The sequence below is a fragment of the Chlamydotis macqueenii genome, chromosome 1, assembly GCF_036417535.1.
Source record: "Chlamydotis macqueenii isolate bChlMac1 chromosome 1, bChlMac1.mat, whole genome shotgun sequence".
Classification (NCBI taxonomy): Eukaryota; Metazoa; Chordata; class Aves; order Otidiformes; family Otididae; genus Chlamydotis; species Chlamydotis macqueenii.
The window spans coordinates 157,699,697-157,722,313 of record NC_141556.1 but is presented as its reverse complement, the minus strand read 5'-3'; the positions used below and the strand labels follow the sequence as shown (position 1 = coordinate 157,722,313).

The following is a 22,617-nucleotide window of genomic DNA, read 5'->3' as shown; positions in this document are numbered from 1 at the left end:
TGGTTTTCAAATTTTCAACTATGTAAGAGGATCCCAAGTCTACAACTAACTACGTATTTGGTTTGCTTTTGAAAAGTACTGTGTGCTCGGAAGAGGGGCGATAATGGTGTTACCCCTGCTTGTCTTTTTCCTTGATTTCTCTCTCCTTCATTTTTAGTTTAACAACAAGCAGCAGGACCCAGTGCAAGACACAGCGCTGAAACCATACGAGAGTGGTTGCTGTTGCCTGGAGAGTCTGGTGTGCATACGTTCAACTCAGGCACTCAACCTGAGTTGCCTCGGTTTATGCCTCTAAGAAGTCAGCAGTATCTATTTTTTAATTTACTTTACCTAGAAACAAGTCTTTGGTCAAAATGATGAGAATGATCTTTCATTGTAAGTCATTCAGGTGACTAGTTAAAAAAGTACAAAAATGACAAACATTCTTTATTGTATTTGCCACTATTTTAGATATTTCAGGATTCCCAGCAGCAAGGAACATTATCCCTTTGAGAAGTAAGGCAAAGTTTGACCACAGAGTGAGAATTTATGTTGGAACATGACAAGCCCATTTATTTCCTTTCTTGGCCTCTTCAACAATACTGTTAGATTGGATTACACCAGACCTTGAGTCACTTTCTGAAATAAGTGCTAAACGGTTAAGAACGCAGTAGTATGGCTTTTAAAACCTACTGTTATTGCTGGCATTCTGAGCTGTCTTGCAAGCCCATGCTTAAAAATCTCCTGCTGCCTTAAGGCCTCTGTAAAAGCAGGGTATTATTGCTGTTTGGGGGAATTAACTAGTAAACATTAAACAAACAAAAGACCTACCTACCATTTAAAGTTTCAACCGGGACCTGAAAGAGTAAGCTAAGGTTTTACGCTAGAGCGTAACACAATAACATCTTGATTAATGTTGGCCTATGAACTGTTTGAGTAGCTTATATTCACTACTATTCAGGCCAGCTACATTCAGGCCAGCTCAGCTTTAATCTTGTTCTAACCTTGATCCTATAACTCCAAAAGCTATTTCTATTCCCTGTGTGATACCATCAGCTGTCCCAGATTCCACGTCGTGTCAGCAAAATGAACACAAGGTTTTCTGTTCTGCGCCGCTCTGGTGTACTCTGTCTCTTGCTCCCTTCTGAGGATGCTGTCGGCTAGCACAGCGGTGACTCAACGGCTGCATGCATTTCTGAACTGTTTAATTTAGAGAGATTTTAGTGAACTCCAGCAAGCATTTTCATCCATGGGTGTTAAAGTGGTTTGTCATAGATCCTTACAGCAATCTCATTTAGTCATTGTATATCCTTCACAGAAGTGATGAGGAATCACTGGAACCTTCCAACTCTCCTCATTCTGTGTTTTACTGAGAAATAATAACTTGTGATACGTGGGATTTCCAACTTTTGGTTAATTTTAGAAAATTGCTATGTAAGCAAATGCCTCTGCAATGTCTCCACTGATATACCCCATTGTGTTACTAAAATGGCTTCTGTAGAAACCCAGGAGGATGGTTTGATAAATTTTGATGGTCTCAAGTTATTTTTTAAGCCTAAGACTGTTACCGGATGTGCATTTTGCTTTGTTTTATTAAAAAAAAAATCCTTAAAAATAGCATGGAATGTGGTTTGCAAACATTATGGCTTTGTTAAAGTGACAACAAAATTAAGTTGGCCACTAAGAGGCTGTAATAAAGGAGTAGACAGAGTCCATCTGCCTCTCCACACCAAATCAAATCTTGCTCGGTAGCACAGTATGTCACCAGAGTCATAGAATTATGGAATATTTGAGGCTGGAAGGCATCTCTGGAAATCATCTAGTCCAACTCGCTTGCTCAGAGCAGGGTCGCCTAGAGACAGCTGCACAGAATCCTGTCCAGATGGCCTTTGAGTATCTCCAAGGGTGGAGACTCCTCTCTGAGCAGTCTGTTCTGGTGTCAAACCACTCTTACAGTAAAAAAAAAAAGCTTTTTCTCTTTTTTTTCCCTTCTGTTTTAGTATTATTCCAATTCACTTTACTACAAAAACAATTTGGCAATATTAAAGTTAAGATATTCCTTGCCTTTAAAAACAAATAAAATCACTGCCTATTAATGACCTAGTCTATGCCAGGGCTTGCAAGTTGGTTTTCACACATAATGTCACTTCACACTTCGTCACAGTTCAGAAGGCTATGAGACCACAAAATAGCCATCACCAGTTTGCATAGGAAATCACACTATTGCTTCCTCTTCTGCTGAATAAAACTGCAGGGGAAAGGCTTATCCCGATCCCTGACCCTACCAAATCCTGCAGACTTTTACTAAGAACACTAATAGCGATACACTTAAAGTGTAGGTGTGTGTAGCAGCACTTATTTTCTTGATTCCACATCTTTATTTGAAGACATTTCTCACCTGACAAGTATTATTTAAAGCTATTTCTTGCTTTTCAAAAGGCTGTTCAGTATTAGCACTACGTTCCGGCTCCTCCTCCTCATCAGCGTTGTGTTGACTTTCTCTTCTCTACCTTTACTCTGCAGGTAGTGACATTACAATGTGTAAAGTGTACATCTACCAAGCACCTACAGATCTGAAGCCTCACTCTGAAACTCCGATATGTAGGAAAAGTAGCATTTCAGCAGCGGTCTGCATGTTATCTAGTAGAAAACAAAGCTCCTTAAGATTATACACAAGAGTGGCTGAAAGGAAGTGAGCAGTCCCCAAGGCAGCGTGTCAGGTTCTCATTTAGAAAGAGACTGGCTCCTTTTAAATAGAATTTACAGTCTGTTTGGGACCCACTTAGCTCCCAAATGCAGAGGCATCTAGTATGCATTATATACATATATATATATATACACATGCATGCATCCAAACAATGTAGGCCTGAATGATTAAATAATAGATCTGAGAAAAGGTTAAAATCCAGTGAGGGATCACTGAGATATTATATTAAAGGCGTGTACACATTAAAGCAATTATTAAGTTTAAGCTCTAGGTGCACTTTTTAAATCCTGCATTATTGGACTATGTAACTGCACCTTCTCCAAATTCAAAAGGTCCACAGCCAAAACGTGTGTATTACCTAAAACCTTGATGGATGCAAATAAATAAAAAATAAGAGAGTGGTAAGGTCAACAGATCGTGATGGATGTCTTCTCCTCGTACATTAGAAGTTATAGTTTGCAGGCTGCTTGAAGGTCTTGTGAATACCTATCAGCACCAGCCTGCACAGGGAAAAAGGAGGAAGATGAACAGATGGCAACATTTTAGTGTGTGGATTAAAGATAAATTTAGTGTCGAAAGGGAATTACTGTTGTTTAAAATGCAAAGCTTTCTATTTATTCTTCTCTAACTCCAGACTTCTGGCAGTACAATTTCTAATAATATTATTGTTCTTAAAGGTGCGTCCTTTTTGAATCTAAAGGGGTTTAATTATTTATTTTTTTTAACTGCAGCACTACAAATAAATTTGAAAAACTATCACACAGATAGAACACGTAGCACTGGATTAAGTATGGCCTTCAAAATTCAAGGACTGTCAAAAATAAAGGCCTGCCAATATTACTTACCTTTTCACTAGATCCATCAAAGTCAAATGCATGAGGTTGGCACAACTGTAAGCATTCACAAGACAGGAGCCAACACATCCCTCTTAATACAGGATTTTTACCAGCTGCATTGCATGAAAATATTCTGTAACATATTTGCAACGTGAAATATAAAGCGCAGCAAAACGTAAAAAATTAGTATACAGTGTGCAACAGCTATATACACTGTTTTGAGATTTTTTTCTCTCTAATTTTCCTTGTTCATATTTTAGGGCAAAATTTTGTGCCATGTAGAGGATAGCCAAGTTTTACGCTTCACAACTTCCAACATAACCTATTAAAATAAGACAAAAGTTTTATGATTTAATAGTCCATTGGAATCATGTTTGGTTTTAACCTGTATAACTTCAGGGAATAAGACTGTTTCTTTACAAATATGCTAGGACAGATTTTGTCCAATCTCTTCTTTTGTCATTCAACTAAAGTTTATATTTCAATTGAATGAGTACTTGACTGAAAACTGGATTATACAGGCCCCAAACTGGACTTTAAATGTTCTTTTGGCATCTACAAGACCAGCAAAGCAAAGGTAAATGCTTGATGCTTTGTTTTGGTTTTTTCTTTTTCTTTTTTTTTTTTTTTCCCCAGAAAGATCAGTAGCAGGGCTAGTTCTGTTAGCAGGAATCCCGGGAATTGTACCCTTGAGTTCACTATGTTAAATGTACGATACCTAATTACACTTTTGGGAAAGGCACTATCTGAGTCAAAGGAGTTTTAACCAAATCTTAAAATGTTTTCTAGAACAGTATAATCTGTGGTATACCAGATATTTAATATGAAAATAAAACAAGAGTTATTCATTTTAAGAAAGCTACTGAGGGCTTTAATCTCCAAGACAGGCTCTGGAACCAGTTAAAGTTTCTTCTGTCAGCTGCCTGCTTTAAAAATGCACGTGTGTGTGTGTAGACCAGGACACCTATATCCTACCATCTTTTGGGGTGAAAGTTTGTTTCTTTAGGAGCTTTCCATCCCAGGGAGGTATCAGGCAATCAGCAATTTCCTAGGACAACCAGAGGCATCAAAAAGTGTTGCAACTTTTCCGTAACATAAAGAAATGTATGTGGATTCCTGCCAACATCTATTCATTTAGAGAGACTATTCCTCATTTTAGCTTAGTTTTAAAGCACTTCCAAAATCTCCCACTGCTGTGATGAAGTATTGTACTGTGTGTTTTAATGAGGCATTAGGAAATGGCTAGCTCATAGTATTTTTTAATTTGCTGTCACTCAGGTGGGTGTAGGTTGGCTGCCCGCGATGCCGCGGGGTGTGATGCTGTCAGTGGGTAACCTTGGGGAAAGGAGGGGAGGGAGGAACCTGGGGAGGCAGGAGGGAGGGATGCGCTCCAGCAGCCGGGTGGGGATGCTGCAGCTGGGGAGCACTGGTCCTGTCTTGGGGGTGCACATTTCCCCTACCGCGTTACAGAGATTATCCCAAGCAGCCATCCGTCAAAGGACGGGGCAATACGCATACCTCAAATACTTACAGTGCCTGCGCTTTGAGAGCGAGACAGTTCGTTCACATCTGTGAACGAGCCACTTTTAAAACATGAAAATAAACCATCTGGCTGTGCAACTGTTTCTAATTACTTGCCTGCCTAGACTGTAAACTTCGGGGTTTGGCACCGGCCTCCCTCCCAGAGTGCTGCCCAAATCCCGCTCCCAGGCAGCTAATCAGAGCCGCTGCAGCAGGGGGGGAGCAGCCCTGGAGCTGGGCTTGTCCAGCTCATAGCTCTCCGCAAGCTTGGTGGGTCTGTCTGTCCGTTCGTCCGTCCGTCCGTCTGTCTGCAGGAGCGCTCCAGGTGTGACCTAGCGCAACTCACGCCATGTATGCCCAGGGGCTCCTGGGGCTGGTGCTGCTGCTGGTCACCTCGCTGCCGGTGGGTCACCCCGCATCACCAGCCGGGCCCCCAGCCCTGCGGTAAGTGTAGCTCTGAAGGCTCCCCGGGGGTGTTTGTGACTGATTGATGAGGTGTCAGGAGTGTGGAGGATGGGGTTGTGGAGGGAGCAGTTGGAGGGAGCTGTTGAGGGATTAGTGAGTTCTTCTTCTGCCTGCTTAAAAGTGACACTGAGAGAAGTGCTCTGGGTCACTGGGAGCATAAATAGGTGTCGTCTACGCTGCGGGGTTTGTTGCAATGATGTATTTCATGCCTGAGATGCAGAACTTAAAAGCAGTGAAGGGGGAAGAGTTGGATAGGGATGACTTTACACCCAAACCTCTAAATTCTGCTGCCTGAGTGGAACCGGAGCCTAGCCATGAAACGCCATCGGCATGTTCCTGCTCCTTGGCGGCACATTGAGGCACGCTGCCCTTCGCTCTTCCCCTCCATGAGGGCCAGCACCTGCCTGCTCTGACAGCCTGCAGCTCCTCCGCTCCAGAGCTTGCAAAATCTGGTGTTTGAGAAGTGCTAGTCATCTGAGTCCTCATTATTCCCTAGCCCTGTGAACACCTATTTTTGGCTTGGCCAGTCCTTTGTTCTGTTTTCCTACAATCTATCTCCTGATGAGGTAGCGTGATTTTTCCTGTGTATGTCCTGAAAGTGCCAATCTTTGCAGCTAGAGCTGCAAATCTTCAGCTCTAGCATGCGGATTCTGCCACCTTTACTAAAACCACAGCCACAAACCACACTATTTCATGGAAAGCAGTGATTACTTTGGTTTCCTTTTCCGATGAAAGCATGGATCCCATATATCTGACAACTGGAAGGATTACTTTGGCAAATGTATTTTATTAGAATCAACCATAGGTTTACTTTTTGGTATCGTGTATTCCTGTTATGCTACCTAGATGTTTGGTTGTATATGTCTTTTCTAAAGGTTTTGGAATAATTCAGATCAAAATGTTTAATGATAAATGATCAAACTATACATGTATATGCATATATACCAGGTATGCATAATGAAAACAAAGATGAGCCTAATGCAGTTAACAAGGTAAGTAAAATACAATATAAGAGTTCTTGCAGGTAGCAATTAGGTTTTTGATGAAAGAGAAGAAAATTAGGTGATTTGAGGCAAGTAATGGTTTCAATCATAACTAAAGTGGTAGTGTTAAAAACAATATTCTGAGGATTGGCTGAAGCCATGGCAGGAGGGTGATTGTCCATGAGCCAAGCTCTGATAGGCTCTGAGCCGCAGCCCTTGGCTTTGACCACAGTTTATTCTGTTTGCTCTCCTCCACAGGAGCGGTTTGGGTAGTCCTTCCTCATGCCGGCTCTCCCGGACTGAATCGGAGCTCAGGTGCCGCATCCCGGGGGGGAAGCTGTGCAGTGACAGAGGCAGATGTGAGTGCGGAGTCTGCATCTGCCAAGTGACTGAGTCTGGCAAATACTACGGTCCGCTCTGCGAGTGCCACGACTGGGTGTGCGAGGTTTATGATGGGAAGATCTGCGCAGGTAAGGAAGCCACTATGGTGACAGGAGCTTAGCAAATTAAGAGTATATATTATAACCGGAAATACGTTGGGAACACAGCACACTGATACAGTAGAGACACAGTTATGTACGGGTCCCTGAACGGGATAGTGGGCACATCCAAGGATTTCACCAGATTAAAGGATACAAGTCAAAGGCACTGTCTCTGCCATAAAACGGGACTTTGCCCAGAGCGAGCTTCATCTGTGGCAGGGGCAAAAGCAGGAGTTGCTTTGGGTTGGAGGCTCTGCAAACCATGTTTTGAATCTAATATAGGCCACGATATTGCTTGTGTTTTTCATATAATATTGCTGCATTTGAACTGCTTCCCTAATGATGGCATATGGCACCTACCGAGAATTTAAACTATCACTGAACAATCAGCCTTGTCCTGTAATTATTTTTTTTTCTTCTCTTGCCATGAGAAAGATTTGCTGTAACAGGTATCACACTGAGAGTGTACAAATATGAAAAATCTGTTTTTCTTTAAGTGATGATAGTGCTTTCCAAATAGAGACTTAAAACAATGTAATTGTATTGTGGTTTCGAAGGTTTCCCCACTGACACTGTATTCTTTAATGACAGATGAAATAACATACATTTCTGGGGCAGAATTTAGTCCCTGCCAGTTGTTGGAACATGTAGCTTGGTTTGCATCTAAACATTATCACTCTTTCATCTTTCCAGCTGTCTTTACTTAAGTTTCCGGGCTATTTCAGTCAGATTTTGGACCTTTCTTTTTTTTTTTTTAAGCAGCTTAGAATAGGATTTTAGAAAAAAAGCAGGGAGAAGAAATGCCATCACATTCCTAAGGGGATTCAGCCTGGAGCCTGATGAAAGAGACCACAAGGGTACTTCATTTCTAGTATCCCTACTTCAACAGCTTTACCAGATTCACACAAACGTGTCATCTTTTCAGGCCAAAAACTGCAATTAGGTCAATGGGAATGTTACAGGAATTCTCCTAGTAAGAGGATAATACAAATGCATTCCAGCAGTGGGTTTGGCAAATTTTGTAGGAAAAAAAAAAAGCAACTTATTTTAGCAACAATTTAGCTAAGAATAAGAAGTCCAATAATAACATGAAAAGATCAAGGATGGTATTATGAGAAAAATATTTGTATTTGGCACCTGTGACTTTAGTGGAGAAACTGATTTATAGACTCTGAAGTCAGCAGTGTTAAGTCCAGTGTGCATGAGAAATATCGGGGGTCTGCCGATCATTTCAGTGCTTTGCTGTCCCAAATGTGAATTTTCTGATTGGTGGTGTGATTCCCACATGCTTGCTGTTGTTGCTGGGGAAATCGTATAAAGTGAAACTGAAAGTTCCTTCAATTTTAATATTCTGCTATAAACTCCACTGTTATGTTCCAGTTAATGTCACAAGCACTGGCTACAAGTTTTGTCAGTGCTTTGGTGGAAAGAGGTGCTGACAGGATAAACAAACCCAAGAGATTTCTAACAATATTTAGGTTTTGTGTAGCACTTCATGCAGTTCAAAGATGTGGATGTTAAGTGATTAAGCATTTTTTAAAAACAGTGTTTTGTAGTTGTCACCTTTTGTAGCTGGAGTATTGAAGCTGCGTTACCACTGAGATGTCAAATAACTTAAATTCACTCTTCTGGAAAAAAAAAATAGAAGAAATTCAGTACAAAGTCATGGGGAGGGAAACAGCTGTGAAGGGCCTAGGGTTTTTGCTTGTTTCATTTGTTTTTATGACAACGGTGCTGAAAGTCCAGCTGACTTTGTTGGAGCCCAGGGCTGCCCACCGCTGCAGGACAGTGGTCCTGTGTAACTCCTTTGGGGCTGGAACCAGGGGCTCTGGGTCCGGGTGGCGAAACTCCTCCTTTCAGACTGTGCTCCCTCACCTCTTCTTTTCCCCCTCCACATTTTTAGTCACTTAACTTTAAGTTGTGTGTATATGGGAGGAGGGGAGAATAAAAAAGATGATCAGATCTAGTATAACTGGCAGAAAACTGGTCCTTGTGTTGCGTGAATAACATCCCTTTCCACCCGACCTGTCAGTAAACCACATCTTCTGATGTTTCTTAATGTTACACCACCAAGGTGACTTCCCATGTATGACATGGTTTCCTTTCTTTGCATTTTTTGACTCAATGGAGAAATTGTGTTTCATTTAGGAGAATAGCCAGAATATCTTTAATTTTAATTCAGATTTTAAAGTTGATATTTGCTGTCCTATTCCATTGTGGGTCTCTCCTGATGAGTACAACAATAACAGCCGAGTAGTTCCACATGCAGAACTTGCAGCCACTAATTGACTGTTCCTCTAGAGAGCCATGGTTTTTGAGATGAATGCTGTTTCAAACAAGCTGCTTCTTGAGCTGCCAGAGTGATGCCTTTTTCAAGTGACTGATGTCTAACCTCCAGTGATGTTCATATTCGGAGTTTGACTGGCAGAGATGTTTGAGTCACTTGTGCCAAAGATAACTGTGTTTCCCTGCCAGTCGGTTCAGACACACCTCCACTTCCCTCTCCTGTCCCAGGCTAAACAAAACACTTAGTTGCTCAATATGCAACTCATTATCTTCAAGGCAATTTCTGGGTCAGACTCACCTTCTGGACTAGTTGTTGGACCACCCATCTTCTGAAGAGGGAAGGCCAGAAGATAGAAAAGATGTCTGTCTGTTTATGATTTGCTTTTTCTTACCACCTTGTATAAGCAATGAAAAAGAGATTATGCCACGAGTAATGAAGAAGAGCAAATACACATCTCTGTCCTTTTACTCACCCTTGAGACTTCTCTGCTGTATTTTACTGCCATGATGTTGCCATGTGCTTTGGAGGGAGTTTGGATCATTTTTTTTTTCCTTTTATCTCACTGAGATTTATAAAGCAATAGGTGTCCTCTCATGGAGTCAGAAACAAAGAAGAGAGAAAGGAAGTGCTGTGGTCTGAGTCACTGACGCTCCTGTCCTCCTCCATGGCCTTTTTGTCTGCCTGCTGTATCTCAGAGGGTAGAGGAGAGGAGAGTCCCAATACGGTCATTCTCTTTGCAGTGTTGGTGACATTTTTATTTTGTCATTTGGTACTTGTCTTCAAGGAGATGCGCTAAGAGGATAAAAGGATTTATGCTTCGTTTAGGGCAGACAATATATTTGTTGCTGTTTATTTGCAAATGGCAGTTCTGACCTCAGACAGTTTCATATTGCCTCAGGCTTTCTTAGTGTAAGTGGAGCCTGTGTTGTGTGCGAAGGAAAGTGGAATGTGGCACTAATTCCTGTCACATTGCTGCTTGATACCTGTTTTTTCTGTGGTTTTGCAGTACAAAGGAAAATAATTTCTAGTGAATTTTTTTTTAGTTAATCATTTTTATTGTGTCTGTGATTAATGAAGACAGAAAAAGTAAACTAAGCATAGACTTCCATGACCAGCCAGAGTGAGAACACTCTAGATGTTCCTAGAGAACGAAGCAGGGAAATTGCCAGCTGGGACATGAGTGTGATGGCACTGCTCATAGCTGGTGAGATCAAGGAGCAGATACGACTTGGTGACATCAGAGAGAGCGAAATAAGAAGAAGGGTCCTCTTTGCTCTCAATTGTATTCATTATTTTTGGGTTTGTTTCCATAGTTATTAAGGCTTTATAAACAAATTTTCATCCCAGCTAAAATACCTTTTACACCTGCTGAATAATAGAGGCACTGCATGATTTACCACTGCCATAAGCAGTTGCTGGGGAATTTTCATTGCCTTTTTCAGACTAGTGAAAGATTTTTCTGTTTTTTTTTCTCGGAAGCTGTAGTTGCTGTAAGTGCTGTATCTATTTTAAGACTAGTTCAACAATGTAATGGCACTGTTAGTTGTAGGTTTTCACAGCCAGAAGTGTTATTATAGTTATGTGAAGGACAGGAAGATATCAGTGCCATTATTTTCCACTCTATAAGCCTTTAAACTATGCAGAGTGAAATATTAAATTGACAAGGAGTGGATGTAGAAATACAAGATAAATGAGAATTAAAGTATTCGTGTAATAAGTAGTTATGCATCCATGTGAGTTTATTGGATGTATGGCCCTGTATATCAGTTGGAGAGAGTTAGGAAATTGAGGATGGAATTTGGAGAACATTTTGAGCTAAGGACTGCTCTTTGCATGAAAACTGAATACTGTTTTTAGGCAGAGCTGTCTTAGTTGAGTTGCAAATGCTCTAACAACTGTACCTTTGTATTTGTATTGGTATTGAAGGGAGGTGTGTCACTCTGATTTTCCATTGAGCAGCATTCTTGCTGTAAGTGTGAAGAAAAGCCAGTCTGTGACCTGCATTGATTGCCATTTGATCCAAAGTGAAATTCAGAGCCCTGGGTTTTGAGAACAGGCCTCTTGTCTGTCAGAGGCCACATTTGCGAAGGTTCAGCTGTGGCACATGTGGTCACTGAAGACACAGCCTCCTAAAAAGACTAAGTTAAAAATAGGGCAGGAGGCTGCTGATGGTAAATGGAGGTTGCAGTTCTTCTCTGGCCTGGTTTACTTTAGTCTGGATTTCAGAACTTGGCTTAAGTGACATTTCCTCCTGGAGCAGGGACTTGTAGGTGTGATGATAGTATACATATTCATTTCAAAACAGGTCCCCTAGATTCTAGTAGGAGTGAAATTGTGACAGTATAGACCTCATTACGGGCTCCTTGCCTTGCTAAGTGCCTCGGGTCCAACGCAGGCTTACCAAGCACAAGCTACAGCTGTATTATTCTCACCTTTATGCTGTTGGTACCTGATCTAGGTAAACTCAAGCAGTCTTTGATACATCTGCAATTGCTGTAGGTCCAAATGCAGCTTTCGTAGCAGTGGCGAATGAGGCACAGGGAGGCAGCTCAAAGAGACACTGTGAGGGAAAATACTAGAAAGGAGGTGTTTTTAAAGTACCTTATTAAACAATTTGTGGCTAAACGCCTAGCCCTTTCAAAACTAAAGCACTCATCTGCAGATATGACTCACGGAAAATATGTACTAGTTTAAAAACTAACAGTGAGTACACTGAGCATGTGGAAGGAGAGGCTTTTTCCAGCAGCTGGCAGAGCTGGAATGCAGCCCCTCTGGCCATCACCAACAGCAAAGCAGGGACGGGAGCAGCATCTCCTTCACCTTTTGCCCTTCTTTAGACAAGAGTGACAAGCTTATCTGTTGCAGGGAGAAAGCAAACCTTTGTGGAAGTTTTGACTTGTAATGTAAATGAATGTTCTGTAAAAGATTGTGTCGAATATTTGTCTCAGCATTGTGGAAACATCAAACCACCACACAAACAATGGAACTTCAGTTAAATCATAGGACTAGAGTCTTCCTGTTATCTTGCAAGCCAATTCCTGTTATCTTGCAAGCCAACTCCTGTTGTCCTGCGAACCTGAATGCAGAGCTGATTCTGAGAAATGTAGCCCTACCCCAAAGCATGCGCCCAGACCCGAGGCCAGAAAAACAGAGGGGCCCAGAGACGGACAGGTAACGGGTGCGGCTAGGCAGACCAGCTCTTGGAATACAATGAATATGCAATGAAACGAACAATGAAAGGACAAAAACAACCAACATAAAAAGGAGAACAAGCATAAAAGGGAAAAAACATCAAGGGAACCAACATCTATGCAACCAACATCGGAATCAGCATCGGATGGATTGTTCCCCCACCGAGTGAACTGGACTGTCAGGACACCGCAGCTCCGTGGTGGTAGCTATTGCAACTGAAACTCTTTTCCCTCTTTCCTTTCTTTCTCTCTTTTGCGATCTTGTTCTGGGGTAAATAAAGCTACCTGGTGCTTGACTCAATTTTGAGTCTTAATTCTGTTCCCAAAAATACGAGCAAAACCACACTCTGGTGTGTGAGAGGTTGGTCTAGCCACCCCTAGCCTCCCAGACTCGTCTGAGGTCAGCTGGAATGCAAGGGGGCCTTCCTCTCATCTGAAATTGGAGCGTGACATGTTCAGAAGTGGTTTTGCATTTTTGTGCTGTTCATGGGCTGATAATGAACTGAAGTCTTTTTTTTATTTATTTGAAAACAGGCCCTTTATGGCAAAACTGCTTTCACAGACTGAAACCTTTTATGAATGCTTATGTTTCATTACCATTAAGATGGAAAAGATATGGATGATAGAAAACAGATGGTCTACTTAATGTTACAGAAGAGTGTGTTAATGATCTTACCTGCTTCATCAGTAGATGAGTTTCAGAAAGTATTCTTATGGCAGCCTTCATCAGACAAACCGACTGGCTTGGTAAGATTTTCTAGGCTTATTTAAAGTTTTATTGTTGATAGCTGGTCCTATAAGGGGCTTCCAACCTTCCATCACTTCTGCCACCAGTCTGTAGACCTGTCAGTGTTGGTGTTCCCAGTTAGTTTGTATGGACAAGGAACATGTCACTGATTTTAAAAGTTTCCATGAACTTTTTTTTTAAGAGAAAAGAATACCACCTAGTGCTCTCCCAGGAAAAAAGGGCAATTTGTACCTAAAAAGGACTGGTGTTTGGCTTACATGCAGAGAAAGACCCCAAAGTATATATGTGGTACTGGAACTTACCAATATTTTAACTGGAGCATACGGTGGAAGGAGGCCACATTACTTTGTGGTGCACTGCAGTTGTATTGCTGGAGTCAAACTTCCTTCAGAGCTGGAAGGACCTTGAAGAACAAGGGAAAGGTGAAGGAGCTGAAATTTTCTGGAGTTTTTTGAGTTTTTGTCTTTAAGTTCTTTGAGGTTTTTTTTTACTTTTCCCCAAAAAGAGGGGATTGTTTTGGCCCAAACCACTTGCAAGTCCTGTTCATAGCAGTAATTCTAGATGGAAAAGACACATATCCAGACCTACTGATGTGCTTTCCTCCACTCCTCTGTTCCAAGTGTGAGTACATAATGAAAACATGTTCTTCTTTTAAATAATATTTTAAAAGGCTATGTAAAAGCTTCCTTTCCTAGTAAGGGAGGGAGTCCTTATTTGTGGATAGGGCTTTGTGAGTAGGTACATAGGGAGTGGGCTGGAACAGCAACTCAAGCCATTACATGATCAGAGTCTCATATGAAGAGGAATAAAGCTTCAAGAGAGTTTGTTTGTAGCTGCACCTGTTGCCTTTCTTAAAAGAGCAATTACATTCCTAATGCTTCTAAGACCCGCTTTGCCCTTCTGCCTGTCCACCTGAGTAGTAGTGGTGATATAATCCAGGGCTTTTTATGGCCAGTGGCTTGAAAAGTGTCAGTCAAAATCTTTGGAGGCATATCTGGGGCTTTTTATGGGGAAAGTGACTGGGAATTCCAACTCGGACACAGGCAGGAGTGAACTGAGTAATAACAACTTTGTGATTTGGAAAACGTTGCAGCCAAATGCTATTGCCTTGGCAGCAGCACATGGCAGCAAATGTTGTTTCTGGAGTACCTGGTCTCAGTGTTCCTGGGGGTGATGCTGAGGATAGGGCGAGGTGCGAGCGGGCTGTGGGAGAATCCTCCCGTGCCTCAAACAGTCTGCCACAGTCCACCTTCCTCCGTTATGTCTTTTCTGGTCTTCTGCTTCCAGCAGCTCTAGTTCAGTCTTTTAAACCAGGTGGTATCAGTTCTTTTAAATATTTGGGATGTTACACTTCAGGATCCACAGTTAGAGGCTACTGAATGCAAAAATAGATCTTTTAATCTATTTTTCTTGTTTTGTATGTGCATCTTGCTTTGCATGTATGTCATATTTTGAAGGACTACTGGAGAGTTCTGACCTCTCACTTCAGGAACAGGGAAGAACTGAAATGGAGAAGGACAACCGATTTAATCTCATAAGCATACCTGAAGAAGGTCCAAGTCATGCTGAACAGCGGTGATGCCACAGCACAAAGCCATATAAGAACATGTTGCAGTGTGGTTCTCCTGAACGCTTTTGCAGAATTGTGCCTTTTAATAAGTATATGCTTCACATGTGAAAAACCACTCGTGGAATCCCAGAACATATAGCACTTTTTCCCTAACAATCTGCACTAACTGGGTTCTTTCTCAAGCAATTTTTAAACTGGAAAGAATAGCAGGAATTAATTAATTGTACAACTGTAGTCTGACTTGTAGTGATATGACTGAGACCTTCTCTCACAGAATCATAGAAGTCAGTATTAGAAATTTGCTTTGCTTTTTGTCTGATGCCTTTATAGTCAGGTAAATTCTGTGGTAAGCAGATAACCAGTAAGAAATTTATTTAAAATCAGAAAATGGTCTTGAAGCATTTCATTAGAGTAGTGCTGTAGGACTGGTACTTCGAATGAGCATCTTCTGAAAGAACTCAGTTTCATTCTCGCTTCTGTTTCAAGCCACAAATAATCCTTATCACAAACACAGCAAGTGTAATGAAGCACAACTCCCAGTTTTTGCTTAGGAAGAGATCTAAGTGCCAACTATCTCTGAAAGAAAATTGCCCATCACCTCCAGAAAGGGCAGCTTCTCTAGATGGGAATTGAGAATGGAGGAGCAATTGCAATTGAACACAACTACTCTCCATTTATACAGGTTTGCCTACAGTCTGTTTATGGAAATCTTTTATTTAAGGCAGAAAGCCCAACTTTCATTTTTAAAAAATGAAAAGTTCAAAAAAAAGCCAGTTTTAGCTGGCCCAGCTCTCATTTAGCTTGTTAAGCCTGGCTGATTCAGCCACTGCAGCTTAACCTAAGGCTGGCGTGCCCTGGAGAGCTCTTGAAGCTTTGTCTTTCCTGCTTCTGTTACTGAAAATCCATCTGAGAACTTCCCAGAACAAACCTGTTCCTTCACCAACCTTGGATACAGTGAACTCTTCTTCTCTTTCCTGAACATATCGCTTTCTCATTCACAGGGCTTTAGGGCATCTTACATCCTACAGTGAGAGGGACTAATAATTTTTCTACTGCTTTTTTTGCCCTCAAGACTCATTAAATAATTGAAGCATAGAGGAGAAATGCTAGACCATATCATTTGCATTGGGTTTAAACTGCTTTCCTTTGTATATAGCTTCTTCTAAACAGAGAGGTTTCACTGTAGCATAAAATTGTGCGTCACAGTAAAAAATAACTGTGCAAGCTCTTTTCAAGATTTATAACACTTAACTTCCTACTAGCTTTGTGTATGAGATGCACAAATACAACAAAAAACTGATTGGAGATGAGATTGGCAAAATTACTGAACCCCAATCATATACTTTGTTAGATTTAGAAGTGGATCTTGTCCCTCATCTCTACTCTTCAGGTTAAAAAAAAAATGTTTTGATCAAAGTAAAAGGTGTGGTTTTTTTTTTTTTTAATCTAGAGAGAAGCCTATGTTTTCTGCTGACATAAATCTAATGAAATCAATCAGTTATGCCAACAGAGAATTGGTCTCACAGCACTTCCTTCCCTTGTTTGACCAGAATTTCCAGTTAATAGCAGACAAAAGTCACAACAGCATCATAGAGAACCTGTCATTTACCTGCAAATGGCAATGGTAAAATAATATTAACAATAATGAAATCTTCAAAGTTTAGAATGCTTTTAAGCTTGATGACATTTTTACATGATTTTCTGGTTTTGTCCTGTGTATTGTACTGCTTTAAAGACTTACGTGTTACTCAGCTGTAGTTTGACAGGACATTTACCAAAATAATTTTTCTCCAGACCGACAGAGTTAGACTTAGCAGAAATGAGACTTTTGTGTGAAAACATTCTGATAAACGAAAACCAATCTTTCAAAGAGTTAGACCGTGCTGTATTAATTAAGGAATCAGTTACACTGACAGAACTATCCCAAGTTTTATTAAATGGTCCGCTGATTTGGAAAGTCACAATAAGATTAAGATTTTGTAATTGGATGAGCAGGGTACGTGTCTATCCCCTCTCCTCTCACCATCTTGATGATTTTGCATATGAGTTCTGTGGGATTTTATTTTGTAAATAAGAAAATTCCATTTTAAATGCAAAGGTTAACTGCTTAAATGTATGTCTGCTACACTTACATGCAGGTTAAAACAGATTTTATTTACAGAGATTATCCAGAAAATATAGCATGATTTCGCTGTAGATGGTTTCAAAGAGGCATATCAGTGGAGAATTTTTTGAATGAACTGCTTACAGGATAGTATCTTGTAGACAATATCTAAATAATGCAGTGACCACAGACTTCATTTTATTTCATGGGTGCCTATCAAAGGAGCTCATAGTTAGAGATTTTAAAAATAATCTTACTCTGTCTGGGGCATCATTTATCAAGCTCTTTCAAAACAAGCACGTAGTTCTTCTGGTCCATCATGTGGCCTTCCAGTTCAATGTCTTTCAGGGTTTCAGGTGAAACCTGAAACTCCATCTTTTCCTCCATCTTTTTATGTATGAGCAGTGGCTGCCAGCCCCCCTCTGAATATATTGCTTCTCTCCAATTGCCAGATTGTTCTTCCTGACTCTGGTCCCTGCTCTCAGTCTTTCCTGCTTTTTGGGTGGCCTCTATCTGGCCCAATTCCTTGGCACTGCTCTTTACAGGTTTCCTAATCCATTCCTCTGGCTCATCAAAGAATAGTTTCTGTGAAGGCCTGGGTGGAAGTTAGGCCCTCTTTGGCTCTCTTTACAGTTCCTGGTGGCTCTTTCTCCAACCAATGACCTCAGCTCCCACACTTGGTTCCAGGACAGTAATTTCTTAGAGGAGGCATGCCTTAAAGGGGAGCTGAACTGCCTTGGGTATTCACTGACCTTGTAGAAGTTAACCACAGTTATGTGAAATTAAATACTGTCTCTTAGCTCATGCTTTATTAATGCAAACGTTGCTGAGTTGTAGAGACTCCTGGTAGGATGTGATTCTAAACCACAGAATCCTTAAAATAGGCTCAAATCAGGTGTACACTGCCGTGTTGTCATTTCTCCCTGCTTCACCCACATCCCTTTCCTGGAGTAGGGGGCCACAGCACACTGAAATTTGACAGTTTATTTTAGTTACTTGCAATTATCTGTGCATTACTTTTCTTGAATTATCTGTGCATTACTTTTATTATGCCCAAGAGACGGAATTTCTTGAGCATAGTAAAAAGAGCTTGTCTTAGGGAGACTGTGGAATCTGTGTCACTGGAGGGTTCAAGCACAGGTTGGACAACTATCTGTCAGGAAGGATCAGCACACATTTGTTTGTGCCTCCAGGCACAGAGGTGGACCAGATGATCTCTTCCAGAGGTCTCTTTGAGGCTGATTTTCTTTGATGCTGCTGCGAAACCAATTCTCTGGCCCGGTGTTCTGCCTTAGTGAGGAGGATCTGGGATAGCGCAATCATGTCATGCTACTGTTTCTAAATATAATAATTTATTGAAAGGGATGCATAACCATAGATTTTAATCTATTAAGACTAAGAACTTTAATCTTTTGCAGTATTTGTAATATTTCATGAGTTTCTAAAGTTTCTAAATGACCACATTTCTAAATAACCACTACCAAGTCTTTAATCAAGAATGATCTGAGAGCAAGCTTGTTTGTTTAAAGTTTAAGCATATTTTCAACAAAGAGGCATAAATTAATACCTTCTAGAGATCAGTAGTGGGTTGACTTCTGTAACAAGCTCATAGTCATGGAAAATATTTTTTATCAAATCCTTGCGATTTGATGGAAAGGAAGCAGTGGAAGCATTAAACAGAAACATTTATATTTTTAATTTTCTTTGTTTAAACAAATGGTTTCTTAGTAAACTACTGGCCCTATGGATAACCAGCAAAGTGTACAAAACAGCAAGCGAAATGGAATGGTTGCCCTGCAGTTTGATGTAGGATAATGCAAATAATGACAAAAATTATGTTCTAGAAGCTCCTCATATTTGTTGGCTTCCTTAAACAGCAAATAACATAATTCCTGCTTAAAAAGGAACCACATCTGTTCTGCATTTTTCACTAGAAGTAAATATGTAAAAATGTCTTGTCAGATAATGAAAAAAGGGTAGCAAGTAGCATTACATTGCTCATAAACTTACAGACATAGGCTTGCTTTTTAAGTGCTGCTATGAAGATATGCATTCCCTATATCATCTCAATGCAATATTATACTCTCCAGAAGGCTCATTATTCTTGGACACCAATGAACTGAACCCTGTGTTGATATCCAGATTGATGGCAAGTCAAAAGATGTTGCCATTGTGGGGGCGCAACACTTCTATCAACCTGATTTCTTTCATAGCAGAGAGAACTGGGGAGTTGCCCTTACTATTCCTTCCTTTGCCTTGAAAGCACCCAGGTATACACAGGGTAGTGCTATTTGCAGCATCGACCACAGGTCTGTATGAATGTTTCTTTGTCCTTCTCTCTTTCTATTGCTCTTCTTACGTTGCCTAGGCAGGTGGTCTTTATCACACTTCTCGTGCACATTTGTAGGAAGCAAATGGGGAGTTCCACCCCTATAGGCAGCTTCCTCAGTCTTCTTTTCTCCTGCATCCAAGAAATATAAAAACATCAACGCTTAACTTTTCCTTTGGCCCAGTGTCTCCCACATCCCTTTAGGCGGGCCCTTCATGGAGCTATGTTTTGGTCTTGCTGATATTGTGTCATTTGTTATTTGTTGCTGCTGAGAAGCAATGATTTCAGAAGCCTCTGTAAGGGAAATACATGCATTTCTCGAGTGAGTATTCTATAAAATCAAGTAACTTTGTGGTACTTAAAATTTTTTGTTAGGCTAGCCTCAGAAGACAGTACTTCTAGAGGGTGATATTACCGCATCAGTACTATGTGACAGCATTGTCACCTCACAGGTGTAGTGATGGAGGCCAGTGTTGAAGAGTGCATTGTTTCTTGGCATAATGGGCATTCCCACCATACACTATTCTTCCTCTTTTGCTCTGTCTTTCCTCTGCATATGAGTCACAGAAGTGGTTTTAAATGTCTTTCAGTGAGTCATATAGTATTGCTGATGATGGATAGTTTTGCTAATTCTGTCCCTACTTTAATGTCACTATACACAAAGTCTCTTTGCTACCTAAAAGCTAACATTTCATTTGGTCATATACTTGACACCTTTGTAATAAGTACTTACTTTCCTTAAGCATAGTTTTTTTTTTTTTTGTCATAGCAATGTCAAAACCTTGAGCTTTTGTTTGTGTTCTGAACTGTCAGTTTGAATTTTTAAATCCGTTTTCAAAAATGGATCAGACTGAGCATTACGTTGGCTGCATACCTCCCAACACCTTCTGGCAAGCATCAGAAGCCAAGAGTTCCACTCTGCCGTGGCTTATTGCTTGGCTGAAAAAGAATCAAAATGCACATCGGAAATTTAATGTGGTGAAAGTGAGAAGAAGAAAAGGCTTGAAGGTTGGAAACAAACGCGAAGACTTCGTATACAAGCAGCAGCTGGAATGTATGAGACTACTTGCAGTACAAAGTGTTCCTCGGAACAGGAAAATGTAGGTCTGTTACAGCAGCCATAGTTTTAAACAGTGATTTCGTTTTGTGCTGGTAACATTCACAAAATTCCTAACCCAGTGGTTTCATTCAGCCTGCAAATGAAGGAGACAAATGCCTGAAGACATTGAGCTTGTGGTATGGAAAAGGGAGACTAAACTGGCAGGTGCCAAAAATCGATAGGGAAATACTAACACCTTTCCAGGCAAACAGCTAGGCAAGAAAATTCTATTTCAGACACTTGGATAGGCAAGATATATTTCTGGAAAAAATGTGGGAGAGAGCCAAAAAATATTATTTGTTTGACTGCTGTGCTGAAACATATTGTATTGGCATTACAAGATATGTTTTGGCATTAAAATGAAATAAGCTGGGAAATAAATGTAGTTCAATGTCTTAATTGCTTTCCCCCCAGTAATGGCTTCTTCCAGGGTAGCATTTTAATAATAAAAACACTTCTTTCGCACTCTTTGTGATAATAAATGTACTTAGAAATGCAGTTTAAATTAAAATATTATTTCTTTCCCCACTCAACATACTGCAACATGTAAAATAAGCCATTCAAATCATATTTGCTTCATAACTTTTCAAACTTCTAAGTTTGAAAACTAAAACAGATGCAGTCCAAATGCAGTGGAGTGACTTGGTGAGCAGAGCATCACCATCTAAACACTAAGAATCATGCTTCTGGTTTCTATAGAGACAATTCAAAGTCAGATTGAATTTTTTGTCCATTTTAGATGTAAACCTTAAAAACAAAGATTCCATTTTGCTTTTAAGGATGATCTGTTCCACTGTTCTTGCATGCAGTTTTTCTGTTGGTATAGCATGTACATTGGCCAAGGGTGCACTTTGATATACCTGGCTTTCAAACAGTTCCAGAGGTAATACAACAAGATTAGTTATGTCAGGAGTTACTTGGTCTATAAATACATTTTAAAACCACTTTTTTTTTTTTTCATTTGCAAGATGTTGTCCTAATGCTGAATTCAGATTTCAGTTAATCTTTTCTGCTGTGTTCCAAACACCTAATGGTAGGATGTGCTACAGAAGGCTCTCTGAAGATAGTGTATTACATACCATTTATCTCAGTCCAACTCTCAATTTCTGTGTTTTCTCATAAATATATTTCCACCTGTGTTTTAGCATGCCTGGGAAATTTTATAACTTTTGCTATTTTGCAAAGAACCTAAGAAACACTCTCTGATTTACAAATCCTGGGGAATGAAAAGTCAAACAGAGCTGTGCAGTCTAATGAACAGCCTTGTAGGCTTCTCTCTTTAAATGTTTTGGGCTAGTATTGCTGTGAACTTTCAAGACATAATTTTTGGTTCCTTGAGTAATGAGACATGGTCTTCAGAATCTCATAAACAATAGTGCAGTTGGTGAATGAGTAAAAACATTGTTATTGGAACAAATTGGAACAAATATTATAGAGGATGCCTAGAGGCAACTGTTCATCCTAGAGGATCACAGAATCATAGAATCATGGAATATTTAGGGTTGGAAGGGACCTTTAAAGGTCATCTGGTCCAACTCCTCTGCAAGAAGTGGGGACATCTCTAACTAGATCAGGTTGCTCAGAGCCCTGTCCAACCTGGCCTTGAATGTTTCCAGGGATGGGGCACCTACCACCTCTCTGGGCAACCTGGTCCACTGTTCCACCACCCTCCTTGTAAAATTTTTCTTTCCTTATGTCCAGTCTGAATCTACCTCCCTCTACTTTAAAACCATTACCCCTCGTCCTATCACAACAGGCTCTGCTGAAGAGTTTCTCCCCATCTTTCCTGTAGGTTCCCTTTAGGTACTGGAAGACCGCTATAAGGTCTCCCTGAAGCCTCCTCTTCTCCAGGCTGAATAACCTCAACTCTCTCAGCCTGTTCTCATAGGAGAGGTGCTCCAGCCCTTTTATCATCTTTGTGGCCCTCCTCTGGACCTTCTTGAACTGGTCCATGTCTTTCTTATGTTAGGGGCTCCAGAGCTGGACCCAGTACTCCAGGTGGGGTCTCACCAGGGCAGAGTAGAGGGGGAGAATCACCTCCCTCAACCTGCTGGCCACAGTCCCATCCTTCTGGCCTCCTGAAGGATGAGTAGGAGGATTAAATCAGAGGATGAAAGAGAGGATTTCATCCTAGAGGATGAAATGAGGAAGAGGTAAATAGGGACAGATACTGCTGTTTGTAACTATTAGAAACAACAGTCGTTTTGCTTCATTACTTCATCTGCATGCGAAACTTCAGTTACTTTGCCTGCAGTTTGTGGTGGTAGTAGTGAAATCAGAACTTGCAAAAGAGATTTAGGTACTAGTAGCAGAGGC

The 22,617-nt window shown here is 40.7% G+C and overlaps 1 protein-coding gene across 1 annotated transcript in view; it reads left to right on the top strand.

Annotated features, from left to right (window-relative positions):
* Window positions 1-5,392: 5,392 nt before the first annotated feature.
* The window catches only part of ITGBL1 (integrin subunit beta like 1), a 136,309-nt gene continuing 119,084 nt past the window's right edge, over window positions 5,393-22,617 (top strand). Inside the window, exons 1-2 of the mRNA XM_086741301.1 lie at window positions 5,393-5,487; window positions 6,750-6,961. Coding sequence (XP_086597427.1) covers window positions 5,393-5,487; window positions 6,750-6,961 — 307 coding nt within the window. The remainder of the gene's footprint in view (window positions 5,488-6,749; window positions 6,962-22,617) is intronic.